This window comes from Anastrepha ludens, chromosome 2, assembly GCF_028408465.1.
Source record: "Anastrepha ludens isolate Willacy chromosome 2, idAnaLude1.1, whole genome shotgun sequence".
In the NCBI taxonomy this organism is placed as follows: Eukaryota; Metazoa; Arthropoda; class Insecta; order Diptera; family Tephritidae; genus Anastrepha; species Anastrepha ludens.
The window spans coordinates 27,385,139-27,404,517 of record NC_071498.1 but is presented as its reverse complement, the minus strand read 5'-3'; the positions used below and the strand labels follow the sequence as shown (position 1 = coordinate 27,404,517).

The 19,379-nt window shown below is 37.9% G+C and overlaps 2 protein-coding genes across 4 annotated transcripts in view; one reads left to right on the top strand and one right to left on the bottom strand.

Moving 5' to 3' along the window:
- LOC128866607 (E3 ubiquitin-protein ligase hyd) overlaps nucleotides 1–14,637 on the top strand; it is a 32,225-nt gene extending 17,588 nt beyond the window's left edge. For all 3 annotated transcript variants that reach the window (XM_054107487.1, XM_054107494.1, XM_054107478.1), the window contains exons 11-19: nucleotides 3,859–4,054; nucleotides 4,114–4,707; nucleotides 5,071–6,012; nucleotides 6,349–6,422; nucleotides 7,396–7,727; nucleotides 13,216–13,422; nucleotides 13,491–13,638; nucleotides 13,914–14,144; nucleotides 14,206–14,637. In XM_054107487.1, coding sequence (XP_053963462.1) covers nucleotides 3,859–4,054; nucleotides 4,114–4,707; nucleotides 5,071–6,012; nucleotides 6,349–6,422; nucleotides 7,396–7,727; nucleotides 13,216–13,422; nucleotides 13,491–13,638; nucleotides 13,914–14,144; nucleotides 14,206–14,418 — 2,937 coding nt within the window. In that variant the 3' untranslated portion in view covers nucleotides 14,419–14,637. The remainder of the gene's footprint in view (nucleotides 1–3,858; nucleotides 4,055–4,113; nucleotides 4,708–5,070; nucleotides 6,013–6,348; nucleotides 6,423–7,395; nucleotides 7,728–13,215; nucleotides 13,423–13,490; nucleotides 13,639–13,913; nucleotides 14,145–14,205) is intronic.
- A 1,351-nt stretch (nucleotides 14,638–15,988) lies between these two features.
- LOC128866632 (cytochrome b-c1 complex subunit 6, mitochondrial) lies at nucleotides 15,989–18,606 on the bottom strand. The gene is made up of 2 exons (XM_054107520.1): nucleotides 18,404–18,606; nucleotides 15,989–16,265 (listed from the first exon to the last, which is right to left on the bottom strand). Exons 1-2 carry the CDS (start codon nucleotides 18,500–18,502, stop codon nucleotides 16,092–16,094), a joined length of 273 nt encoding a protein of 90 aa, XP_053963495.1. The 5' UTR covers nucleotides 18,503–18,606; the 3' UTR covers nucleotides 15,989–16,091.
- Between the last annotated feature and the right edge of the window lie 773 nt (nucleotides 18,607–19,379).

Sequence of the window (19,379 nt, the reverse complement as noted above, 5' to 3'; positions counted from 1 at the left end):
AGAATATAAGAAAAAAGTACGGCAAGCCAAACTTGAATCCTATAGAAATTTCTGCAGTAACGTCGAAGAAATGAGGGAAACAGCGAGACTTTGTAAGGTCCTTCATTTAGACCGCTCAGTAAGGCTGGATTCCATTCGAAAACCTGAAGGTTCATACACCATTTCCAAATCGGAAACGTTTAATGCTCTACTCGAAACCCACTTTCCGGGTAGTAGAACTCTCTCTGAAGCTGAGAGTGGCATGAACAATGACGGTGGCAACGGTGGAACCTCTAGGTACAGCTGGTATATTGCTAGTCGGATAGTGACAAGGGAATCGATAAGGTTTTCCTTATCTTCCTTTGAGAACTTTAAGTCCCCTGGATCTGACGGAATATATCCAGCAATGCTTAAAAAAGAAGGAGACAGGCTGATTGAGGCCCTGAAAAGGATCTTCACAGCCTGTCTTGCATTTGGTTATATACCATCCCAATGGCGACGCGTAAGAGTAGTATTTATTCCGAAACCAGGAAAAGATGACTATTCCCTAGCAAAAAGTTTTAGACCAATCAGTTTGACATTGTTCATGTTGAAAAGTCTGGAACGAGTGGAGGAGAAACATATTCGAGTGGGGGTATTGCCGAGAAGTTCACTTAGTAGAAATCAACACGCTTACCAGAGTGGAAAATCATGTGAATCAGCCTTACACGATCTTGTTAGCAAGATTGAAGCTGGGCTGGAAGCTGACGAATACACAATGGGCGTGTTCGTGGACATTGAGGGGGCTTTTGATAATGCCACTTTCGGCTCGATATGTTCTTCTGCCGAACGACACGGAGTTAATCAAGCCATTATAAAATGGATATACTCCATGCTCTCTGAGAGGCTGTTAACCGCTGGTGGGATCGATGACGAGCAAATCACAGTCAGGGCCAAGCAAGGATGTCCCCAAGGAGGTGTTCTTTCTCCGCTGCTGTGGTGCTTCGTCGTAGACTCCCTATTAGCGGAGATGCAGGAACTCGGCTTTCACGTCCAAGCATATGCGGACGACGTCTGTGCGCTAACATCGGATAAATACTTAAGGAGGCTTTGCACGAAAGTGCAGAGGATTCTTGACAAAATCGATGATTGGTGCATGAGACAAGGTCTTTCCGTTAATCCGAACAAAACAACCATAGTCTTGTTTACGAGAAAACGGAAATTGGATGGACTCAGTCTTCCAACACTGAAAGGTGTGACACTTGGTCTTTCCAACGAAGTTAAATATCTAGGAGTAATCTTGGATAAGAAGCTGAACTGGGAGACACACGTTTCACTGAAGGTGAATCGTGCATTGAAGATTTTTCAGCAATGCCGTAGAGCCTTTGGCAAAACTTGGGGTCTGAAACCTGCTGTGGTCCTATGGATATACACAGCACTTATCAGACCAATCATCACTTACGCTTCTGTGGTCTGGTGGCGACGGAGTATGGTTAAGTCCACAATCCGGGAACTATACAGGCTGCAAAGAAGTGTATGTTTGTTTATGCATCACGGGTGCCATGAGTACAACCTCTGGTGATGCCCTAAATGCTATGCTTGATTTGCTCCCCCTGGATCTTAAGATACAACAGGAAGCAATAAAAGCAATGTGTAGACTCCATAAATATGGTTTCTGGCACGAAGATGGAACTTCGGGACACAGAGAAATCTTTAAGTTGCTGTCGGAGCAGTATCCACTGTTTTTGGCACCTAAAGATGACCTGATACCCACAGTTTCATTCGGAAGGAAATTTGATGTCAGATTTCCATTGCGTGAGCAATGGAGCAATCCAGAATGCATGCAGGGAGGTTTGACGGATATTTTCTTTACCGATGGGTCCAAGACTGAAATAGGGTCTGGAGCCGGATGGTACTTAAACAATAGTAATAAGTATCACTATGCTATGGGGGGAATGGCAACTGTTTTCCAAACAGAAGTTTTTGCCATCCTAAAAGTAGCCGAATGGTTAATCGAGAGGAGATGGAGCGGGAAACAGATTGCAGGGCTGCATTGAAGGCCCTGGAGAACGCGAAGCAAACCTCAAAGATTGTTCAAGAATGTAAGAAGAAGCTTAATTCTGTCGCAAGACAAACAGGCTTGTACTTATATGGGGTCCGGGACACTCCGGTGTTCAAGGAAACGAAATTGCCGACGAATTGGCCAACCGTGGATCAGCGGTGCCCCCACTGGGGCCAGAGCCAATAATCGGAATCAGTCCCGCAGGAATCAAGAATTGGATCAACGATTATGTAGGCAATCTACATAAAGAGCGATGGTCCGGTCTAGAACGCTGCAGAACTGCAAAGTGTTTTGTGACAAGTCCGAACAGAAAACTGTCAAACTTTCTACTAAAACTTAGACGGAAAGACATTCGGTTGATGGTCGGCATCATTACAGGACACAACCCATGGGGTCAGCATATGACCACCATTGGAATCATCGAGGACCCGGTATGCCTGTCATGCTTGGAGGAGGCGGATAGCACTGAGCACTTTCTCTGTGAGTGTCCTGCCTTTGCTAGAGCGCGACTACGAGTATTGGGTTCCGATGTCATGAGAATGAGTAATATTCGTTCTCTAAAACTGGAGGATATTTACAGATTTGCCAAAGAATCTGGAAAATTCTCACAGGACTAACTATCTATCTCTGTCTCTACTCTTTCCTATCTCTTTCTCTGATACTTTTCTCCCTCCCTCCTTGACTATCTACCCCCTTTCCAGAGCTTTAAATACAATGGGCTTTTTAGCCTGAGTGTTTTAGGAGCCACCAAATCTCCTGGTGCTCCTTGGCTCGACCTCTTCAAATTCAATTCAATTCATGCCTTGCATTTTTTTTTTGTTTTTATGTCTTGTTTTCGTAAATCGTGTAATAAATCAAAAGTTTCTCCGACGCTTGAGCTGGTCAGATGTATTTTTTTAAACTAGCTCACACACATATTGACACAGTTTTTCGTAGCTGCGAATCAATCCGTCTTGGGTTCTTGTTTGCAAAAACACATTATTTTGTAAGAATAATTGATACCCCGCAACTAAAACACGATTTTTATAAATATTAAGGCCTCTTCGCAATTGGATGAATTGTGTAGTTATGCATAGAGAACAAACAGGAGGCATACTGACAGAAATGCATTCGCTTATAGAGATTGTGTATCAAAAACGATTGATATGAGGTACCTGTTGGAAATTGCAACTTCAACCTTCATCGTATACATGAATCTGAGCAGCCGGTAGCAGAGTTTTACTGCTTAGTTGTTTGTAACATGGAATCACTACTCTATTGAAGCGCCCCAAAATATTTAATTAAATCTGAAGATAGCAAGATAGAAACTGAAATTTACAAGATTTTCATAGATTTGTTTAACTGTTTTTTTTTTGTTTTTTTTTTTTGTTTTTTCGAAAATACCATATTGTTCGGCTTTCGTTGATGAACTTTTACAAAGCAAAGAATAGCGCAGTATGTTGTTAATGCGCATTAGATTTTAATGGTTTGTGTCGAATATATATATATTGGCGTCTACACCCTTTTTGGGTGTTTGGCCGAGCTCCTCCTCCTATTTGTGGCGTGCGTCTTGATGTTGTTCCACAAATGGAGGATCTACAATTTTCAAGCCGACTCCGAACGGCAGGTGAGGAGATTTTTCATGACAGAATTACACTCGGAGGTTTGCCATTGCCTGCCGAGGAGCGACCGCTTTAGAAAAATGTTTTTTCTTAATTTTAGTGTTTCATTCGGCTGCGGCGGCCGCCGTATTCGAATTAGGTGCTGTCAAATTGTTTGTGCAGTTTTATATTTTTATTTTATTCGAAAGAAATTTTCAATCAGAATATTTTTAACTGACATTTTAATATGTGTTGCAGATCTATATTGAAAAGCGGCTAAAACGCACTTGGGATTGGATGTACGCAATTATGGACGGAACAGAACCCCAATTAAAGTTTGGTGCTTATTTAACGAATTTTACCGACCCAACTCATCCTCTTCATCCCCTTAATCTAAATGCCCAAAATAATTCTAACCAAACCAGTTCTTCATCAGTTGGGATCAATATGATAGGTATAATTATGTTATGAACATTGAAAAGAAAAAAATATTATTACAAGTTTATTTCACAGGCTCATCAACTAGACGAGATTTTTTCACATATTGTTTATCTTTGATGCGAGCTCATACCTCAGAACATCGCGATGCTTTGCCTGTTCTGGATATAACAGCATTCCGACACATAGCTTATGTGTTTGATGGATTTATTTACTATATGCGTAATAACTCCAATTTTTATGAAACAGCTGACCATTTTTCAAACGCAAACATTGCGAATGCGAACGAAAATGAAGATACAGATGACGAGTTCTCTAACGTAACAAATGAAGAAATGTTTCCTGACAATAATCCTTCTACAGCCACAGCTGTGCCTCTATCAGCAACAACCCGCCGACATTCCTTTTTTATTCGATCTGATTCAACTTTAAGCCTTGGTTGTTTAGCACCGGACAGTTTTGACTTACCATTGGATGTTGCAATACCTCTAGCTGATAAACCACACCTTCTTCAGCCAAATTCAAAGCGAGAGGACTTATTTGCGAATATACCGGTGCTCTCTTCAGCCGTAGAAAATACAAATGCAGTAGAAAATATGACTGTAGCTCCAATAAAGCTGGGATTTTCCAGCTACAAATCAGCAAAAAGTTCTGAAAATATGGAGGAAGGTAAGAAAAAAGTTTTTATACATTTCCATTTATTTAAATTTTTCTGTAACAACTAAAGTTTTCGTAAAATTTTTTTATCGAACTTGCGTTTGCAGATGAAAAAAAGCTCAATTTATCTTTTTGCACTACACTCGGCAAGGCTGAGTATTAGTATTATTTATACTCTACATATTTTACACTTATTCTTAATTTTATTACAATTTACATTTAAGTTGATTGTTTTTTGACTTATACAGATTGGACAGAGTGATTCCCTAGATTTTAATATAGCCTAGGCTTTTATTAACTAAAATGTGTCTTCTCTAGAAATTTTTATTAAAACTAGCAATTCTGAACATCTTTTACTTTGCTTTGTTTGCACAGAAATAAATTCCAAATTCGGGAGTATTGAGCCTATGGAAATTGGTGAAAGTATACCCGCGCCCGAAACAGAACCGGCAGTTAGTAATTCTGTACATTCCGGTCGACCAGAAATCATTATTACTCCAAATAAATTTCAAAGAACGGAAGAGGAAATTGGTCATGCTTCAACTGCACGTAGTGTTATCGTTCGAGCGAGTTCAATAGTCAAAAAGCCGGAAAATGAGAAGAACACAACACGCTTGTCTTTACAGGAAAATTTTAAGCGAACGAGCATGTCTGTAAATAATTTTCCACCACGAGGAATAAATTTTTGCAAACAGTTTTCTTCCGTGACGCCATCTTGGAATATTTTACTTGGGCGATGGAAATTAACACTGGACCTATTCGGGAGGGTTTTTATGGATGATGTTGGAATGGAGCATGGGTCATTACTACCAGAACTACGTGGATTTCCGGTAAAAGAGATAAGATTTCGAAGACATATGGAAAAGTTACGCAACGGACAACAACGCGATCTTATATTATGTAAACTAGAACGCAATCGTGAAAGTTTAATAATTCAAACATTTAAAGAATTGAATGCTCAATTCGGAAGTCAAGCAAGACGAACACAAACCCCATTGACTTTTAATCGCGTAAAAGTTACCTTCAAGGACGAACCTGGCGAAGGATCTGGAGTAGCGCGCAGTTTTTATACATCAATCGCTGAAGCATTGCTAGCCACTGCAAAAATGCCGCATTTGGAATCTACTCATATTGGCATAAACAGTAAATATGGGGCTCCATTTTCAAGTATTTTACGAAATCGAGGAGTCTCAAATAGAGAGCCCCCCACACTACAGAGGCGCGCGTCGGGTAATAAAATTTTTTGGCGCACTTCTCGTGAAAGAAAACTACTGAATTATGATGCTAGACCATATATACCGACTTCGACCATTACAGGTTCGTAAATTTCTTAACATAATATCATATTTATGAGAAGTAGTAATAGCATAACTAAATTTTTTTGGCTTACATTTTGGCGTCTCTTTATATGATATACACATTTACACGCTAAACATACACCCAATTTAATTCAATTAATAACGAAAAAATTCATAGAGGGTGCTCACAGTTTCCAAGAGCCACTTTTCAAAGTTACCACATTTTTACTTTAGAAGAAAACTGTGAGTACCTTAAGTGATCGGAAAACGTCGTGGAATAATATCTGTTCTATACATTAACATTTCTACCCTTTGAAAATTATTTCAACAAATTTTTTATTTGCTTTATTTATAGATAATTCAGCAGATAACTCCAATGATCATTTATCAGTGCATTTACAGCAGCTCGGCGAAAGGCTTTTTCCAAAGGTATGTAAATGTTATCACTCCTAGTATTTCTTTTTTATTAAGGGTGATCAATTTAGGGGCATCGGATTTTAAATTGAAAATTCAAATTGATTGGCCAATCTTTATTATTTTTGTTTAGACCCATTTAAGATATTTATTATTAAAGATAATCCCTTTCAAATGTTGGCCGTAACTGCGACGTAATTCGGCCATCCGTAAACACCAACTTTGAATGACTCGCTGGAGGACTTCGGTCGGTATCTCGAGAATAACTTTAGTAATGTTGGCTTTCAATGCCTCAATCGAAGCTGGTTTATCCACAAAGCATTAGGCTTTACATATGCTCTCAAATAAAAGTGCAGATCCACTGGTCCGAGACGAGAGATAAATTGCTCACCGAAATGAGGACGCAGTAAATCCTTTGATTCACGGGCTGTATCGCCGTCTTGTTGTAACCACTTGTTGTGGGCATCACGGGCTTCAATTTCCGGCATCAAAAAGTCGTTTATCATGGCGCGATAGCATTCGCCATTCACTGTTACTTGGCGACAGCTTTGTCTTTTAAGAAAAATGGGCTGATGATTCCTCCAGTCCATAGGCCGCAACAAATGTAATGGCTGTTCTTGAATGGCTTCGTGTTGCTCTTCCATCAAAATGCGGAAATTTTGCTTAGTGCGATTTGATCTTAGCGCGCGATAAACACTTCAAAGAGCACCTATATTCGTAATACAATGGTACGATTTTAAAACGTGTTGAGGCGTAAGTCTTTCCATGATGAAATATCAACGACTACTGAACAAAATTATGTATTTAGCTTGACAGTAGTCACGCGAAATCTGTCAAGAAGACGCTATTGGAAGAAGTACATCCAACCTGATCACCCTTTAGATATAACACAGAAAGAAGTTGAGACCTATGTTTTTTAGTATAGTTATTCTTTTTGGATTTAACAGTTTTGATATATATAATATAATTTTTAATTATAAATTTTCAGATTTATTCAATAAATGCTACCAATGCGTCCAAAATAACTGGTATGTTGCTTGAAATTCCGACCCCCCAACTCCTATCTATTTTGTCCTCTGAAGATACTCTAAGACAAAAGATTAACGAAGCTCTTGATATAATAACATATAAACAAAAATCAGAAGCAAATAATGCGTCAAATCAAACTCAAAAGAAAATGATACCTGTCGTTTTGCTTGAGCAGTGCCAAATTGAAGACAATGAACCATTATTTTATTCACCTGGTAAACGAGGTTTTTACACTCCAAGACAAGGCTACGGCTCGTTTGAACGAATAAATGCATTCAGAAATGTTGGAAGGTATGTATCGAGTTCATCAACTTAAATTTCAAATTACGATTCAAAAATAAAAGTATACATTTATCTACAGTTATACACAAACAGAGCGGGCTAGTTCAGCTCTTTCAATAACATCATACGAGATTTCATTTAATTGTTAGTGAATTTCTTGTTTTTTGTTGCATTGACATTCACTTTTAAATCGGTTCTTTCATATATAAACACTTTCATACCCCTGAAGCTGGTAGCACTGAAGTATACAAAATTGTGAAGTTCTCGTCAGTAGTATCAGAACCCATCGAAAGCACAAAAAAAATAACGAGTTAATGTTTTCTGTTTCTTTTTCCCTTCTTCAACCATTCAAGGGTTGTATGAAGTCCTTAGAAGCAGGAACGGTAATCGTTATAAGTTTTACAAAGTTTTTGATATATGAAAATTCGAGACCAAAAAATGAAACTAACACCTGGTCAGGCGTTTGATGTTTTTTTCATGTACTAAAAAGTGCATGATGATTGTTTTTTGCTATTTACGATGTATTTTGAGTTAGAATTTGTGCGTTATTTCTTTTGTAAACAATTTTTTAATCTAAATTTTAACCTTTTTAATCTGAATTAAAAAAAAATTCAAAAAGCAAGTTAGCAAAAAAAATCTATTCAATTTTATGACTGAGGGCACTACATATATAACTCTAACATTTCTACTGAAGAGAAAATATCTCAACTACTGGTATCTTGTTGGTGACTACAGCTGTGCACCGAGGAGAGATATAGTCCCCGAAACACCTGCCCCTCTCGACAGGAATACCCTTCCACGCCTTTCTCGCAAGTCTTCAGAGCTCTTTGATATTTGGGAGATTGTCTTTGACAACAGCCCAAAGACTTTCACTGAGATTAAGATCAAGTGACAGACCTGCCAGCAAATGACCTCAACCCCATTTGAAACAAACAAATTTCTTGTTTGCCAACTTGCTGACATGCTTTTTGTCGTTGTCTCGCATTTATAGGTATATATATGGTAGCGTAGTTGACTATTATCTCTATCTACAATTTTGCATCTATGTTTTCTTTATCGAATAGGCTGGTCCAGTCCCGTAGTAGGATAATTTGGCCTTCGCACAAATTGTCTGCGGCCTTTGGAACCAAATAAAGTAATTTTGATTTCATCGGACTATATCTTCCATTTTTGAACTGGCCTGCGCGATTACTCTTCAGCAAATTTTATTCTGGTCTGTGTGTGTCGTGTCTACATTATTGGTAACATTCTCGGGATTATTTCCTAAAGTAAGGGTCTAATGACCTTCTTTCTGATTGTTGACAAGTCACATTAAGATTTATCTGGTTGGTTGGTTGGCTTAAGTGGTAATTCTTCCAGAATCCAAATAGCGCTTCCGCACCATTTTGTTGCCACATCCTAGTTACCAACTTGTTTACCAGTTATTTACAGCATGGATATATCCAGTGTGTGCGGTTCAAGAACCTTATCAGGTTGTTGACATCTAAGCCAGATAGCTGTTCCAGACTCTCGAACAGCGGTTTACCCACGGTTAACATTCTGTCCTTAGGGCAGGGCATTCGCAGAGGAAATGGAAGATTGTTTCCTTTATCTCCGGTTGTTTACAAATGTGACAGTATGTGTTGTGAGGGATCCCCATTTTGGCTTCTTGTTCGCCTACAGACCAAAAGCCAGTTATGACTGTCGTTAGCCTCCAGGCGTCCCGTCGTTTCATGTTTAGCAATGTTGACGATTGCTTAAGCTTGTAGGTGGGCCATAACGTTCTGCTAATTTTGCATTTCGTCTGGTCTCTCCATCTACAATCTGCGATTCGGAGGTATTTTAGGGAAATTGCACTCTTGACTGCACCTAGTGGTGTGAATACCAATTCTGCAAGAACGTTATTCATGGCAGATCCCCTTCTGGCCAGTTCCTTCGCTTTTTCAATGCTTCGATGTCCCGGGACCCAGATTAAGGTAACTATGGTTTTCGCTCAAGGTGGTAAGGCTAGTCCTGCTTTGTTTCACCACTTTAGAGGTTGTTGTAGCCGAACCCAGTGCCTGGATTGCAGCTTGGCTATCTGAAAGAATAGCGATATTGCCCTCAAAAGAGGGATCTGCGATTAGTAGCCTACAAGCTTCCCTAATAGCCAGTACTTCCGCCTAAAAGACACTGCAAGCATTAGGGAGACGCCCAGATCTTTCAATTTTAAGTCTATGAGAATAAATACCAGCTCCAACACCACAATCCATTTTACTGCCATATGTATAGACTGTAGTGTCGAACTTGTTTAGTGAAAATCCCTTATTCCATTCCGAGATGGAAATAGTGACAAAATTTCTACTGAATGTTACCGTCGGGACGATGTAGTTAGTCCTCTTCGAGGTATACTGGGTTTGTCGCAGGCATGGCTATGAACTTTTCAGCGACCCGCTTCATTTAACCTAAATGCACTCATTGTTGCCATCTTCTTGATATGTAGATCTACCGGAATAACGTTTGTCAGAGCGTTCAGGGCCTCCCTAAGACATGGTCTAATTGAACCGACTGTTATTGCACAGGCTGATCTTCATATTCTGCCGAGTAATTTGATGTATTCTCACTCTAGAGCTTTTCACCAAACTACCGAGCCATACCTTAAAATTGGTCGAATAACCACCTTATACAACCATAATGTATGCTTAGGTTGAAGACCCCATCTTCTTCCCAGCATACGTTTACAGGCATATAAAGCGATTGCTGCTTTCTTTACCCGTTCAATGTTTAATTTCCAGCTAAGTTTGGAGTCCAGAATTGCCCCTAAGTACTTTGCACTGAGTGAAAGTGAGAGGGTTTGGCCGTTAATGTTTGGTGGAGTGAAAATTGGTATCTTATATCTGGTCGTAAATAACATAAGTTCTATTTTACGCGCGTTTAAGCTTAGGCCACAGCCTGTAGCCCAAGAGTTAAGCTCGCCTAGCGTCCTTTGAATGATCCCACTGATCGTATTGGGACACAGTCCTGATGCTATTAACACCACATTATCAGCGTACGCGACCACTTTTACCCCACCTCCATTAAGTTTTATTAAGATTTTACTAATAACACATAACCAGAGGAGTGGAGATAATACTCCCCCTGTGGAGTGCCCCTGTGGACTATTTTAGTTATGTTGATATTACCATAGTAGCTCTAATTATCCTGGTTTCTAGCATAGAGATGATCCAATTGCAGATACAATTTTCCACCCCTAAGTCTATTAACGCGCATTGGATAGCATCTGTGCTAACGTTATTAAATGCGCCTTCTATGTCAAGGAAAGCTGCCATGGTGTACTGTTTGCTTGCTAGAGACCCCTCTATTGTTCGGATTACCTCGTGAAGCGCTGTCTCCGTCGATTTGCCTTTGAGGTAAGCATGTTGTGCAATTGATATACTAGAGCTCTCCAGCGAGCTTCTAATGTGTATGTCTAAAAGCCGTTCAAATGTTTTTAAAAGGAAGGACGACAGACTAATTGGCCTAAAGTCCTTCGCTGATTCATGTCCCCATGACTCTAACAGATTTCCAGCTATTTGGAATATAACCTAGGTTTAGACACGCTTTGAAAATTTCCATTAGCCATGACAGAATATTATCAAGAGTTTCCTGTAACAACTTGGGGAAAAATTCCGTTAGGGCCTGGAGATTTGAAAGGTGAAAATGATTAAATTGCCCATGCTACCTTATCTTTTGTGACTATTACATTTGCAAGATGCTGTGGGTCATAGCGGCTCCGCCGAATTCTCCCAACATCGCTATCGTGAGCGCTACATCCCGGAAAATGAGTATTTAAGAGAAGTTCTAGAGACTTCAGCCATAGAAGTCCAAGTGCCATCTGGCTTCTTGACCCAAGAAGCCATTGAGTGACCTTTAGAAAAAATACGGCTGAGCCTCGCAGAGCCCCATACAATGTTTAGCGCGGCTCAATGTATTGTTATAGAAAAACGTATACGGAACTAAAAGTATTATTAAAAATTTGACTCGAATCCGTCCGAATGCCTCTACTACTTCAGTTGCACTGATATTTTCACAGTAAAAAAAGAGTGCGTAGCACAAAACTTAACAAGACCTTTTTAACATGATAACTATGGTGAAAAGATTTTTAAAGGTGTGTGCTATTTAGCAGATCATTTTATTCGGCTTTCAGCGAATTTTGACATGATTAGCTGACGTCACTTGGGGTGTGTTTACAAAAATAACTGAGATTGCGTTGGTGATATACGAAAAAATTAAGCAATGACACTTTGTTGCCGTCTGAACAACGACTGATTAGTCGAGTTTGTGAACCTGTGTTTGGACGAGTGCGAGAATATGTGTTAAGTTATTGTATTGTACAAATTTCGGCTGGCGATAAGATTGTGTTAGTAATATACGAACAAAATCAATACAGTCTATGACGAGGAAGACGAATGTGTGAATGCATGTGAAATGATATACGATTGTGTTAGTGATATATCGAAAAAATCAACACAATCCTCCATTCATGTTGCTTCGTTGCCTTCTGAACAACGACTGAGGTGCGGTATTTTTTCGGCAAAAAAAATTATTAGCGGTGGATATTTAAATTAAAAAAGAATTAAATATTTTTGCTATATGCAATTGCTTTTTTTTTGTACATCCTTTGTAGGGAGTTTGGGCGAGCAGGAGCAAAAAGTTTTATGCCGACTCCGAACGACAGGAAGTTTTCTTTGACTTTTCATTACACTCGGAGATTTATTATTGCCTGTGAGGGCACTTACATGCATTTTATGGCTATATTTTATAAAGTGGACAGATTAGCTAGACAACTTAGGCACCTCATTAAAGCTTCGATAATTGAAATTAAATGCATACCCCTCTGCTCAAAATAATACTTACCCAAGGGTACTCCAACTTCAACATAACGAAACGTGGATAAATTCAAAATTTAAAAAAAAAGGAAATGCACATTGCTTCTTTACACATATAAAAATCAAACTTCACTCCAAACCATGTTTGATGGGGTTTGGTTTTTTGTGAAACGAACGTAGAATTCCTTTCCTATTAGTAGACGAGCATTCCTTTCTGAGTCATTTCCAAACAGATGAACTTTCGTTTCGTCATTGCATAAAGAGATTAGCCACTTTTTGGTTCCCTCAGCTCCTACGCAATTGATGTGATCTCTGGAAAGATTAACCTCACGCTGAAACTTTTTGTTCGCATCAACGGAACTTTTCTGGCTATTCGTCCTGATCTGCTGCTATTGTCTCCGATGGGTCCTCTTGGCAAATAGTTATAATATGCCGATCAAGAGTTGCGTTGGTTTGTATTGCCTTCCATTTGGTGCATATGTGTATATTTATTTCCATTCCTTTATGCTGTTACATACAACCGTTATGTGCAAATAGTGATGATACTCTTGCGTACACTAATAGGGGCGCGGGTACAAAAACTAAAACTTACCTGCACATACAAAATTTATATATGAGTAACTTTGAATTATGCACATTTATTAAAATATTAAATTGATATTTTTTTCTAGGTTAATAGGCTTGTGTCTGCTGCAAAATGAGTTACTTCCACTATTTTTGCAACGGCACGTTTTTAAATTTATACTTGGGCGAAAAGTTAAATTCCACGATTTAGCATTTTTCGATCCAATAATATACGAATCGTTTAGGCAACTTATACAGAATGCCCAATCAGATGAAGGCGATGCCATGATTCAGCGCATGGAGCTATTTTTTGTGTAAGTGAAAATGAGAATTTTTACACATTTCATATCATTGTCATAATAATGTATGTATGTGCATTTAGTATCGATCTAATGAAAGAGGAAGGTGGAGGAAGCGTCGAACTGCTACCAGGAGGACGTGAAATTCAAGTTACTTGCAGCAATCTTTTTGAGTACTTAAGACGTTACACCGAATACAGATTAATCAAATCGCAGGAGAAAGCTTTAGAAGTAAGTTGTCCAAATATTTATTTGCTTATTGGCGCTTAAACCCTTAGTTGGGTATTTGACCGCACTCCTCCTCCTATGTATGGGGTGCGTCTTGATGTTTTTCCACATATGGAGGGGCGTACAGTCCAATGCCGCATAAGGTTTTTTGAGAAGCTTTTTCAACTTATTATAAGTCTACGTGGTATTGTTACTGCAATGTAATGGACAATTTGCAAGACATCCACATGTTTTTTACTTTTATATATTAGTGAAAACTAATTCACTTTTACTTACAGGCATTACGAGATGGAGTGTTTGACGTGCTACCAGATAATTGTATGAACAGTTTAACCGCTGAAGACTTACGTTTGCTCTTGAATGGTGTTGGCGACATAAATGTATCGACGTTAATATCTTACACAACATTTAATGATGAATCCAGTGAGGGATCTGATAAGTTATTGAAATTTAAGAGATGGTTTTGGACTATAGTTGAAAAAATGAATACGTCGGAGCGGCAGGATTTGGTAGGCATTGTAGTGTTCATTTTAAATATTATTTTTAGACGAATTTTCTTCTCATTTTAAGGTATACTTTTGGACTGGTTCCCCGGCACTACCAGCGTCAGAAGAAGGCTTTCAGCCGCTGCCATCGGTAACAATAAGACCAGCTGATGACTCTCATTTACCAACAGCAAATACATGTATCTCAAGGCTGTACATACCCTTATATTCAAGCAAAACGATTTTACGGAGCAAATTGCTTATAGCTATAAAATCGAAAAACTTTGGTTTCGTATAAATTTCAAATTAAGTGATTGTATCTGATGCAGAGTGAAAACCTGCTAAATCCATTTATGATAAGGGTCACACAATACTAAATCTTAAGGCATAATGATTTTGTCTTATCCTGTATGATATACTTTGGACTATAAGGATAAAATTAAAATTGCTTGTAAACCATTTAAATATGATTTCGATCACATAATAAACTGTAAAATATATGAACAACTCAAACCAATCTTAGGTATTTGATAATATTTTACTACATTTTATTGATATTTTTTATATACTTGTTCACTCTGCCCGGGAGCATAGGGCCTCAACAAGACTATTCCATCGTACACGGTTCTGGGCTGTTGTTTTTGCGTCGTCACATGTGATGTCGAAGCTAGAATACAATTTCATCTACTGCATAATTCTTGAGGTGTTCAGCAATCTCCTCAACAAAATTTTTTTTCACTGTCTTTTTCTGCCTCCATTATTAAAAAGTTTCTTTTTCTAGTTATTGTTCAACATTTGTTATTTTTGTTTAAGTTTATTCTTTCATTTTGGTTTGACAGCTAATTTCGATAAATTGTTAAAAATTAGGGCAGACAATGATTTGTTCGAAAGACGCAAGGTAATTGGGACTGAATTACTTACAAGTCAGGTAATTCGCTCTAAGAATTTTGTAAGTAATTAAGAACTTATATTACTACACAATTTTTCAAATTAGCTTAGAAAATTCCGTAATTTAAAGTACTTCATGGTATCTCAGGATTTGCAATACTGCAAATAATTAATGATATATAATATATATAAATGTAGTTATAATTGGCGCGTATTCCCGTTTTGGGTGTTTGGCTGAGCTCCTCCTCTTATTTATGGCGTGCGTCTTGATGTTGTTCCACAAATGGAGGGACCTACAGTTTTAAACCAACTCCGAACGGCAGATATTTTTTTATGAGAAGCTTTTTCCTGGCAGAAACACACTCGGAGGTTTGCCATTGCCTGCTGAGGGGTGACCGCTATTATAAAAAACTTTTCTTCATTTTGGCCTTTCACCAAGATTCGAACCAACGTTCTCTCTGAAATCGGAATGGTAGTCACGTACCAACCCATTCGGCTACGGCGGCCACTGAGATCCGAATGGTAGTCACGCACCATTTAATGATACTTAAAAATAAATAAGATACTTCAGAATATTTCAATGCAGACTTCTTCGCCGATATTATTCGATACCTTTTTTACTTCGGACATTGCATCTACCGCTCGAACGAATATGACTGAGGGTATATTCAGAAACGCATTATAAATGCGCAGTAATTGCAGCGCTGGCAGCACTGCCAATGTGACAAGTGTTGCAATTGATAGATTGGCAGTATTAAAATTATTCCTGCAAATAATGCGCGACGTTTGATACAAAAATGGCGTTTTGGAACGCGATGCATTTGCAGTACTGCCATATTTGCATTTCTGAACGCATTGCCAACACTGCAAAAGTACGTTGCGCATTATAATGCGTTATTGAATATACCCTGAGCTATTTTCTTACGTTGAAATTTTCTATACATTAGCATATTCGTTTTAAAAAATAAATATTGTACTGCTCAATTGAGGATTTCAGGTTTATTTGAAACTGTTTTATAATTTTTTAGTTAACTGTCGCATAATTCAACTAATAATATTAAATAGATATGGAACATCAAATTTTTATTTAAGCTTGGAAAAAAGGTGATGAGCAGCGCAATGGTCCAGTTCTGCAACATAGTCGAAAAGCTCTTCCATACATGTTTCGGTTGTTTTGGACTTGCTATTTACTCTATCGTTGCACCCTTGGTACTTGCTGTACAAAGCTTGTATATTTCCCTTATTTTGGCATTTTTCCTAAAAAAAAAGAAATAATTTAAAGGCATTGCTTGCTAATTGTATTTTGTGTAAAATATCTTTAAGTTAAAATATTGATAATAAATCAGAGTCGAAGATGCAGTGTTAGACTTACCCGATCAAAAAACAAAAATAAACTAAAAACTAATCTACTACATAAAAGGCGAGGTACTCTTCTTAAGCTCTTTGAACTTAATAGCAAAGGTAAACTTCTCAAGAAATACTTTTATGCTTAGGAACTCTTAGATTGACAGTATAGTATATGAAATAACCTTTTTTGCTCTGAAAGTAATCACAGCAAGCGATAAAAAGTATGATTCAGGATACGAATTTAGTGTGTGCAGTCCATTCATGCCGAAGATGTCTATACCTAGTTGGATGATGTCTTATAAAGAACTACCTATGTATATAAATATATGCAGTTGAAAACACTGTCGACTAAGAGGAGCGATGGACGGGATATCGCTAAAAAAAGCATCGAATTCTCTCACGGAGCCAATAAAAAATTCTTTTGAATTTCTCTGAATAGTCTCCAACATGAAATGGACTAGGGCTTGTTCGAGCTTCAATCAGAACCGCATAGTTGCATGATTTCTGAAAGTATCACTTTCGATTTAAAATTCTGGCAACATTTTCAAAAGCATCACGTTCGAAGTGTCAAAAACTCGGCAAATTTTGCGCGCGAATGCAAATAAATCGGCATCAAAAAATTTTTTGTTTGCCGAACATCAGAAAAGTATCATTTGAGCAATTGCAACAGAGTTGCAAATTGTCATCAGTGCAGCTGTATTGCAGCTTTTATTACGTGCCTCGAACAAACCCCTACTCTATTCCTAGACTCAACTTCGACAGATTCTTTAAGATGAGCATACCATCAAGAAGAGTGTGGCAAAGACCAAGGCCAATGAGAGAAGGGGCTATGGAGTATTTTTGAATGAATTAGGGCTTGAACTATCTGTTCGACTACTGCAATGTCTATCAGACAAAAGTTTTAAGTATAAAAGAAGTGGCTACGTATCTAAATACGTTTGCCGTAACAAAAACTACTATAATCAATGAATACGGCTATACTAAGATCAAAGGTTGCACAGGAATGCCGGGCAGCCCTAAATGAGATTTGTGCCGTATTCAAAGCTAGCCTTATTTAGGTTTCGGGGGCAGAGACAATGAGGAAAATTGTTAAGCTGATGAACTAGCCTCCGGGCTGAAGGGACTACTCTTCAACTACTCAGTGAATACCTATGGCCACGAGCAAATTATTAATTAAGAATAACATTATCCAAGAAACTAACAGGGCATGGAGAGATGAAGACACATGCATAACAGCGATGTCTATGGCCGCAAATAAATAAGAAAAAGACCAAGGAACTGCTTAGTCTTTCAAGAGAGGATGTATCAAAGGTCTGGGCTTGTATAACCGGCCATTGGCTGCTGGCAGGCATTCCTTGAGACTAGGAGGTTTCTCCCATGAATATTGTAGAGACGAGGAGAATGGAGAAACAGTTGAACATTTCCTGTGAAAATTAATGCCACATCATAAGCCTCTACAAACCGATTCATTTAATACCATTTATCCAGGTGCTAACGTCAGATAACCTCGATATCACTTGTAGTTCTCGTAAGCTGCTACAAATACATCGAATATGCACAATTTTTGATCGCTCACACGACAGGCGATTCTACATCAACGGAAAAACTCGGATTTATATACGGCCAAGGACTGTCACTCCAGCAACATTCCTCATTCATGTATGGGGAATGCTTATGCTGCTACAACAACAATTTTTGATTACATAACTTGTGGGAATATTTCAGCTTGTTACACCAAACTTTAAGTTATAAGTGTGAGAGGTTTGGCCTTTTTTTTCTATTTCCTGTGCTTTTTTCATGTCTACAAACACCCGCCTTTAAGTTAATTGCTATTTATATATATTATAATATTTTGTATGAAGAATTTGGTTTGGATGGATTTTTTTCCCACTTGAAATAAGTGACAGGACTATTTATTTTTAACACTATCACTCTCAATTCTACTTAAATATCTAAAGCTGAAACTATTAAAAAATGTCCAACTCGAAAGCACTGCAAGCAATTTAAAAACTTATGTATTGAAGACGACAGCGTGGACGATTATTTACCCTCAAGGCAGTATGTGGATCAACAAGCTCAGCTTCCTCTTCATCTTCCGCTTTGACAGTAGGAATGAATTTATCCCCAAATAATCGTAAAAACGCCATTACTATAAGATATTTTAACCCGACAGATTGCAATAAAGAAATACACTCTGAGACCGAATTATAATATATTGTGATGCAACAATATCAGAAATGTGCTGATTTTCGATAGCTAAAACAGGGTATCCAATACTTCAAACAAATTTGAGTACCCAATACTTCCTATTCAACACTCAATATCGATTCATTACTTTAGCCTTCATGACAATGTGATTGCTGAAGTCCATTGCCTACGCATCTCAAATTTACAAGAACTAATTTCATTATATTTTATATGAAATCATCTAAAATACACATCTTGTACTAGGAAGACGCTCATTTCCACAATTTTGGTAGAACATATTTTTGCAGGCAAAAAACGTGCGTTTAAGGATAACTCTATACAAAGAAATGTAAATTATCATGCTGATTTTAACCGCGAAACACTGTAATTCTGCAAACTACTACGAATATGACAAGAAATCATATTTTGAGAATCCAATTTTTCATATTCAGCAATGAATGTAATAATACGTTCACATATAAGTAGATGATATACTTTTTCGTGCTTAACTCCCAATCCGTAATTAAAAAGCGAGATTTCCCATACAAAATTTCTCTCCCAAAATCTGAGATTATAAAATAATACTAGATAACACCATATTTTTTAACATACAACCCTGTGTTTTCAAAGGTAAACTAAATAAAACGTCAAAAGTAAAAACTAAATAAAATGGATGTCGGCAAAGAAAACAGATTTGTAGACATAATTCTAATAAAATGATTGTTATGTATTATTAACTATGCATTCATATAATGAAAAAAAGCATGTGTCCATAAACGTGTGTCCTCTTATTACTCATTATAAAATGCGTATTGCTGCCATAATTTTTTGAAACCT

Coding starts and splice junctions, on each gene's coding strand:
- LOC128866632 (XM_054107520.1), bottom strand. CDS start 18,502: ATGGCGTTTTTACGATTATTTGGGGATAAATTCATTCCTACTGTCAAA. Junction 16,266..18,403: donor ATCCACATACTGCCTTGAGG/GTAAATAATCGT, acceptor CTTTTTTTTTAG/GAAAAATGCCAAAATAAGGG.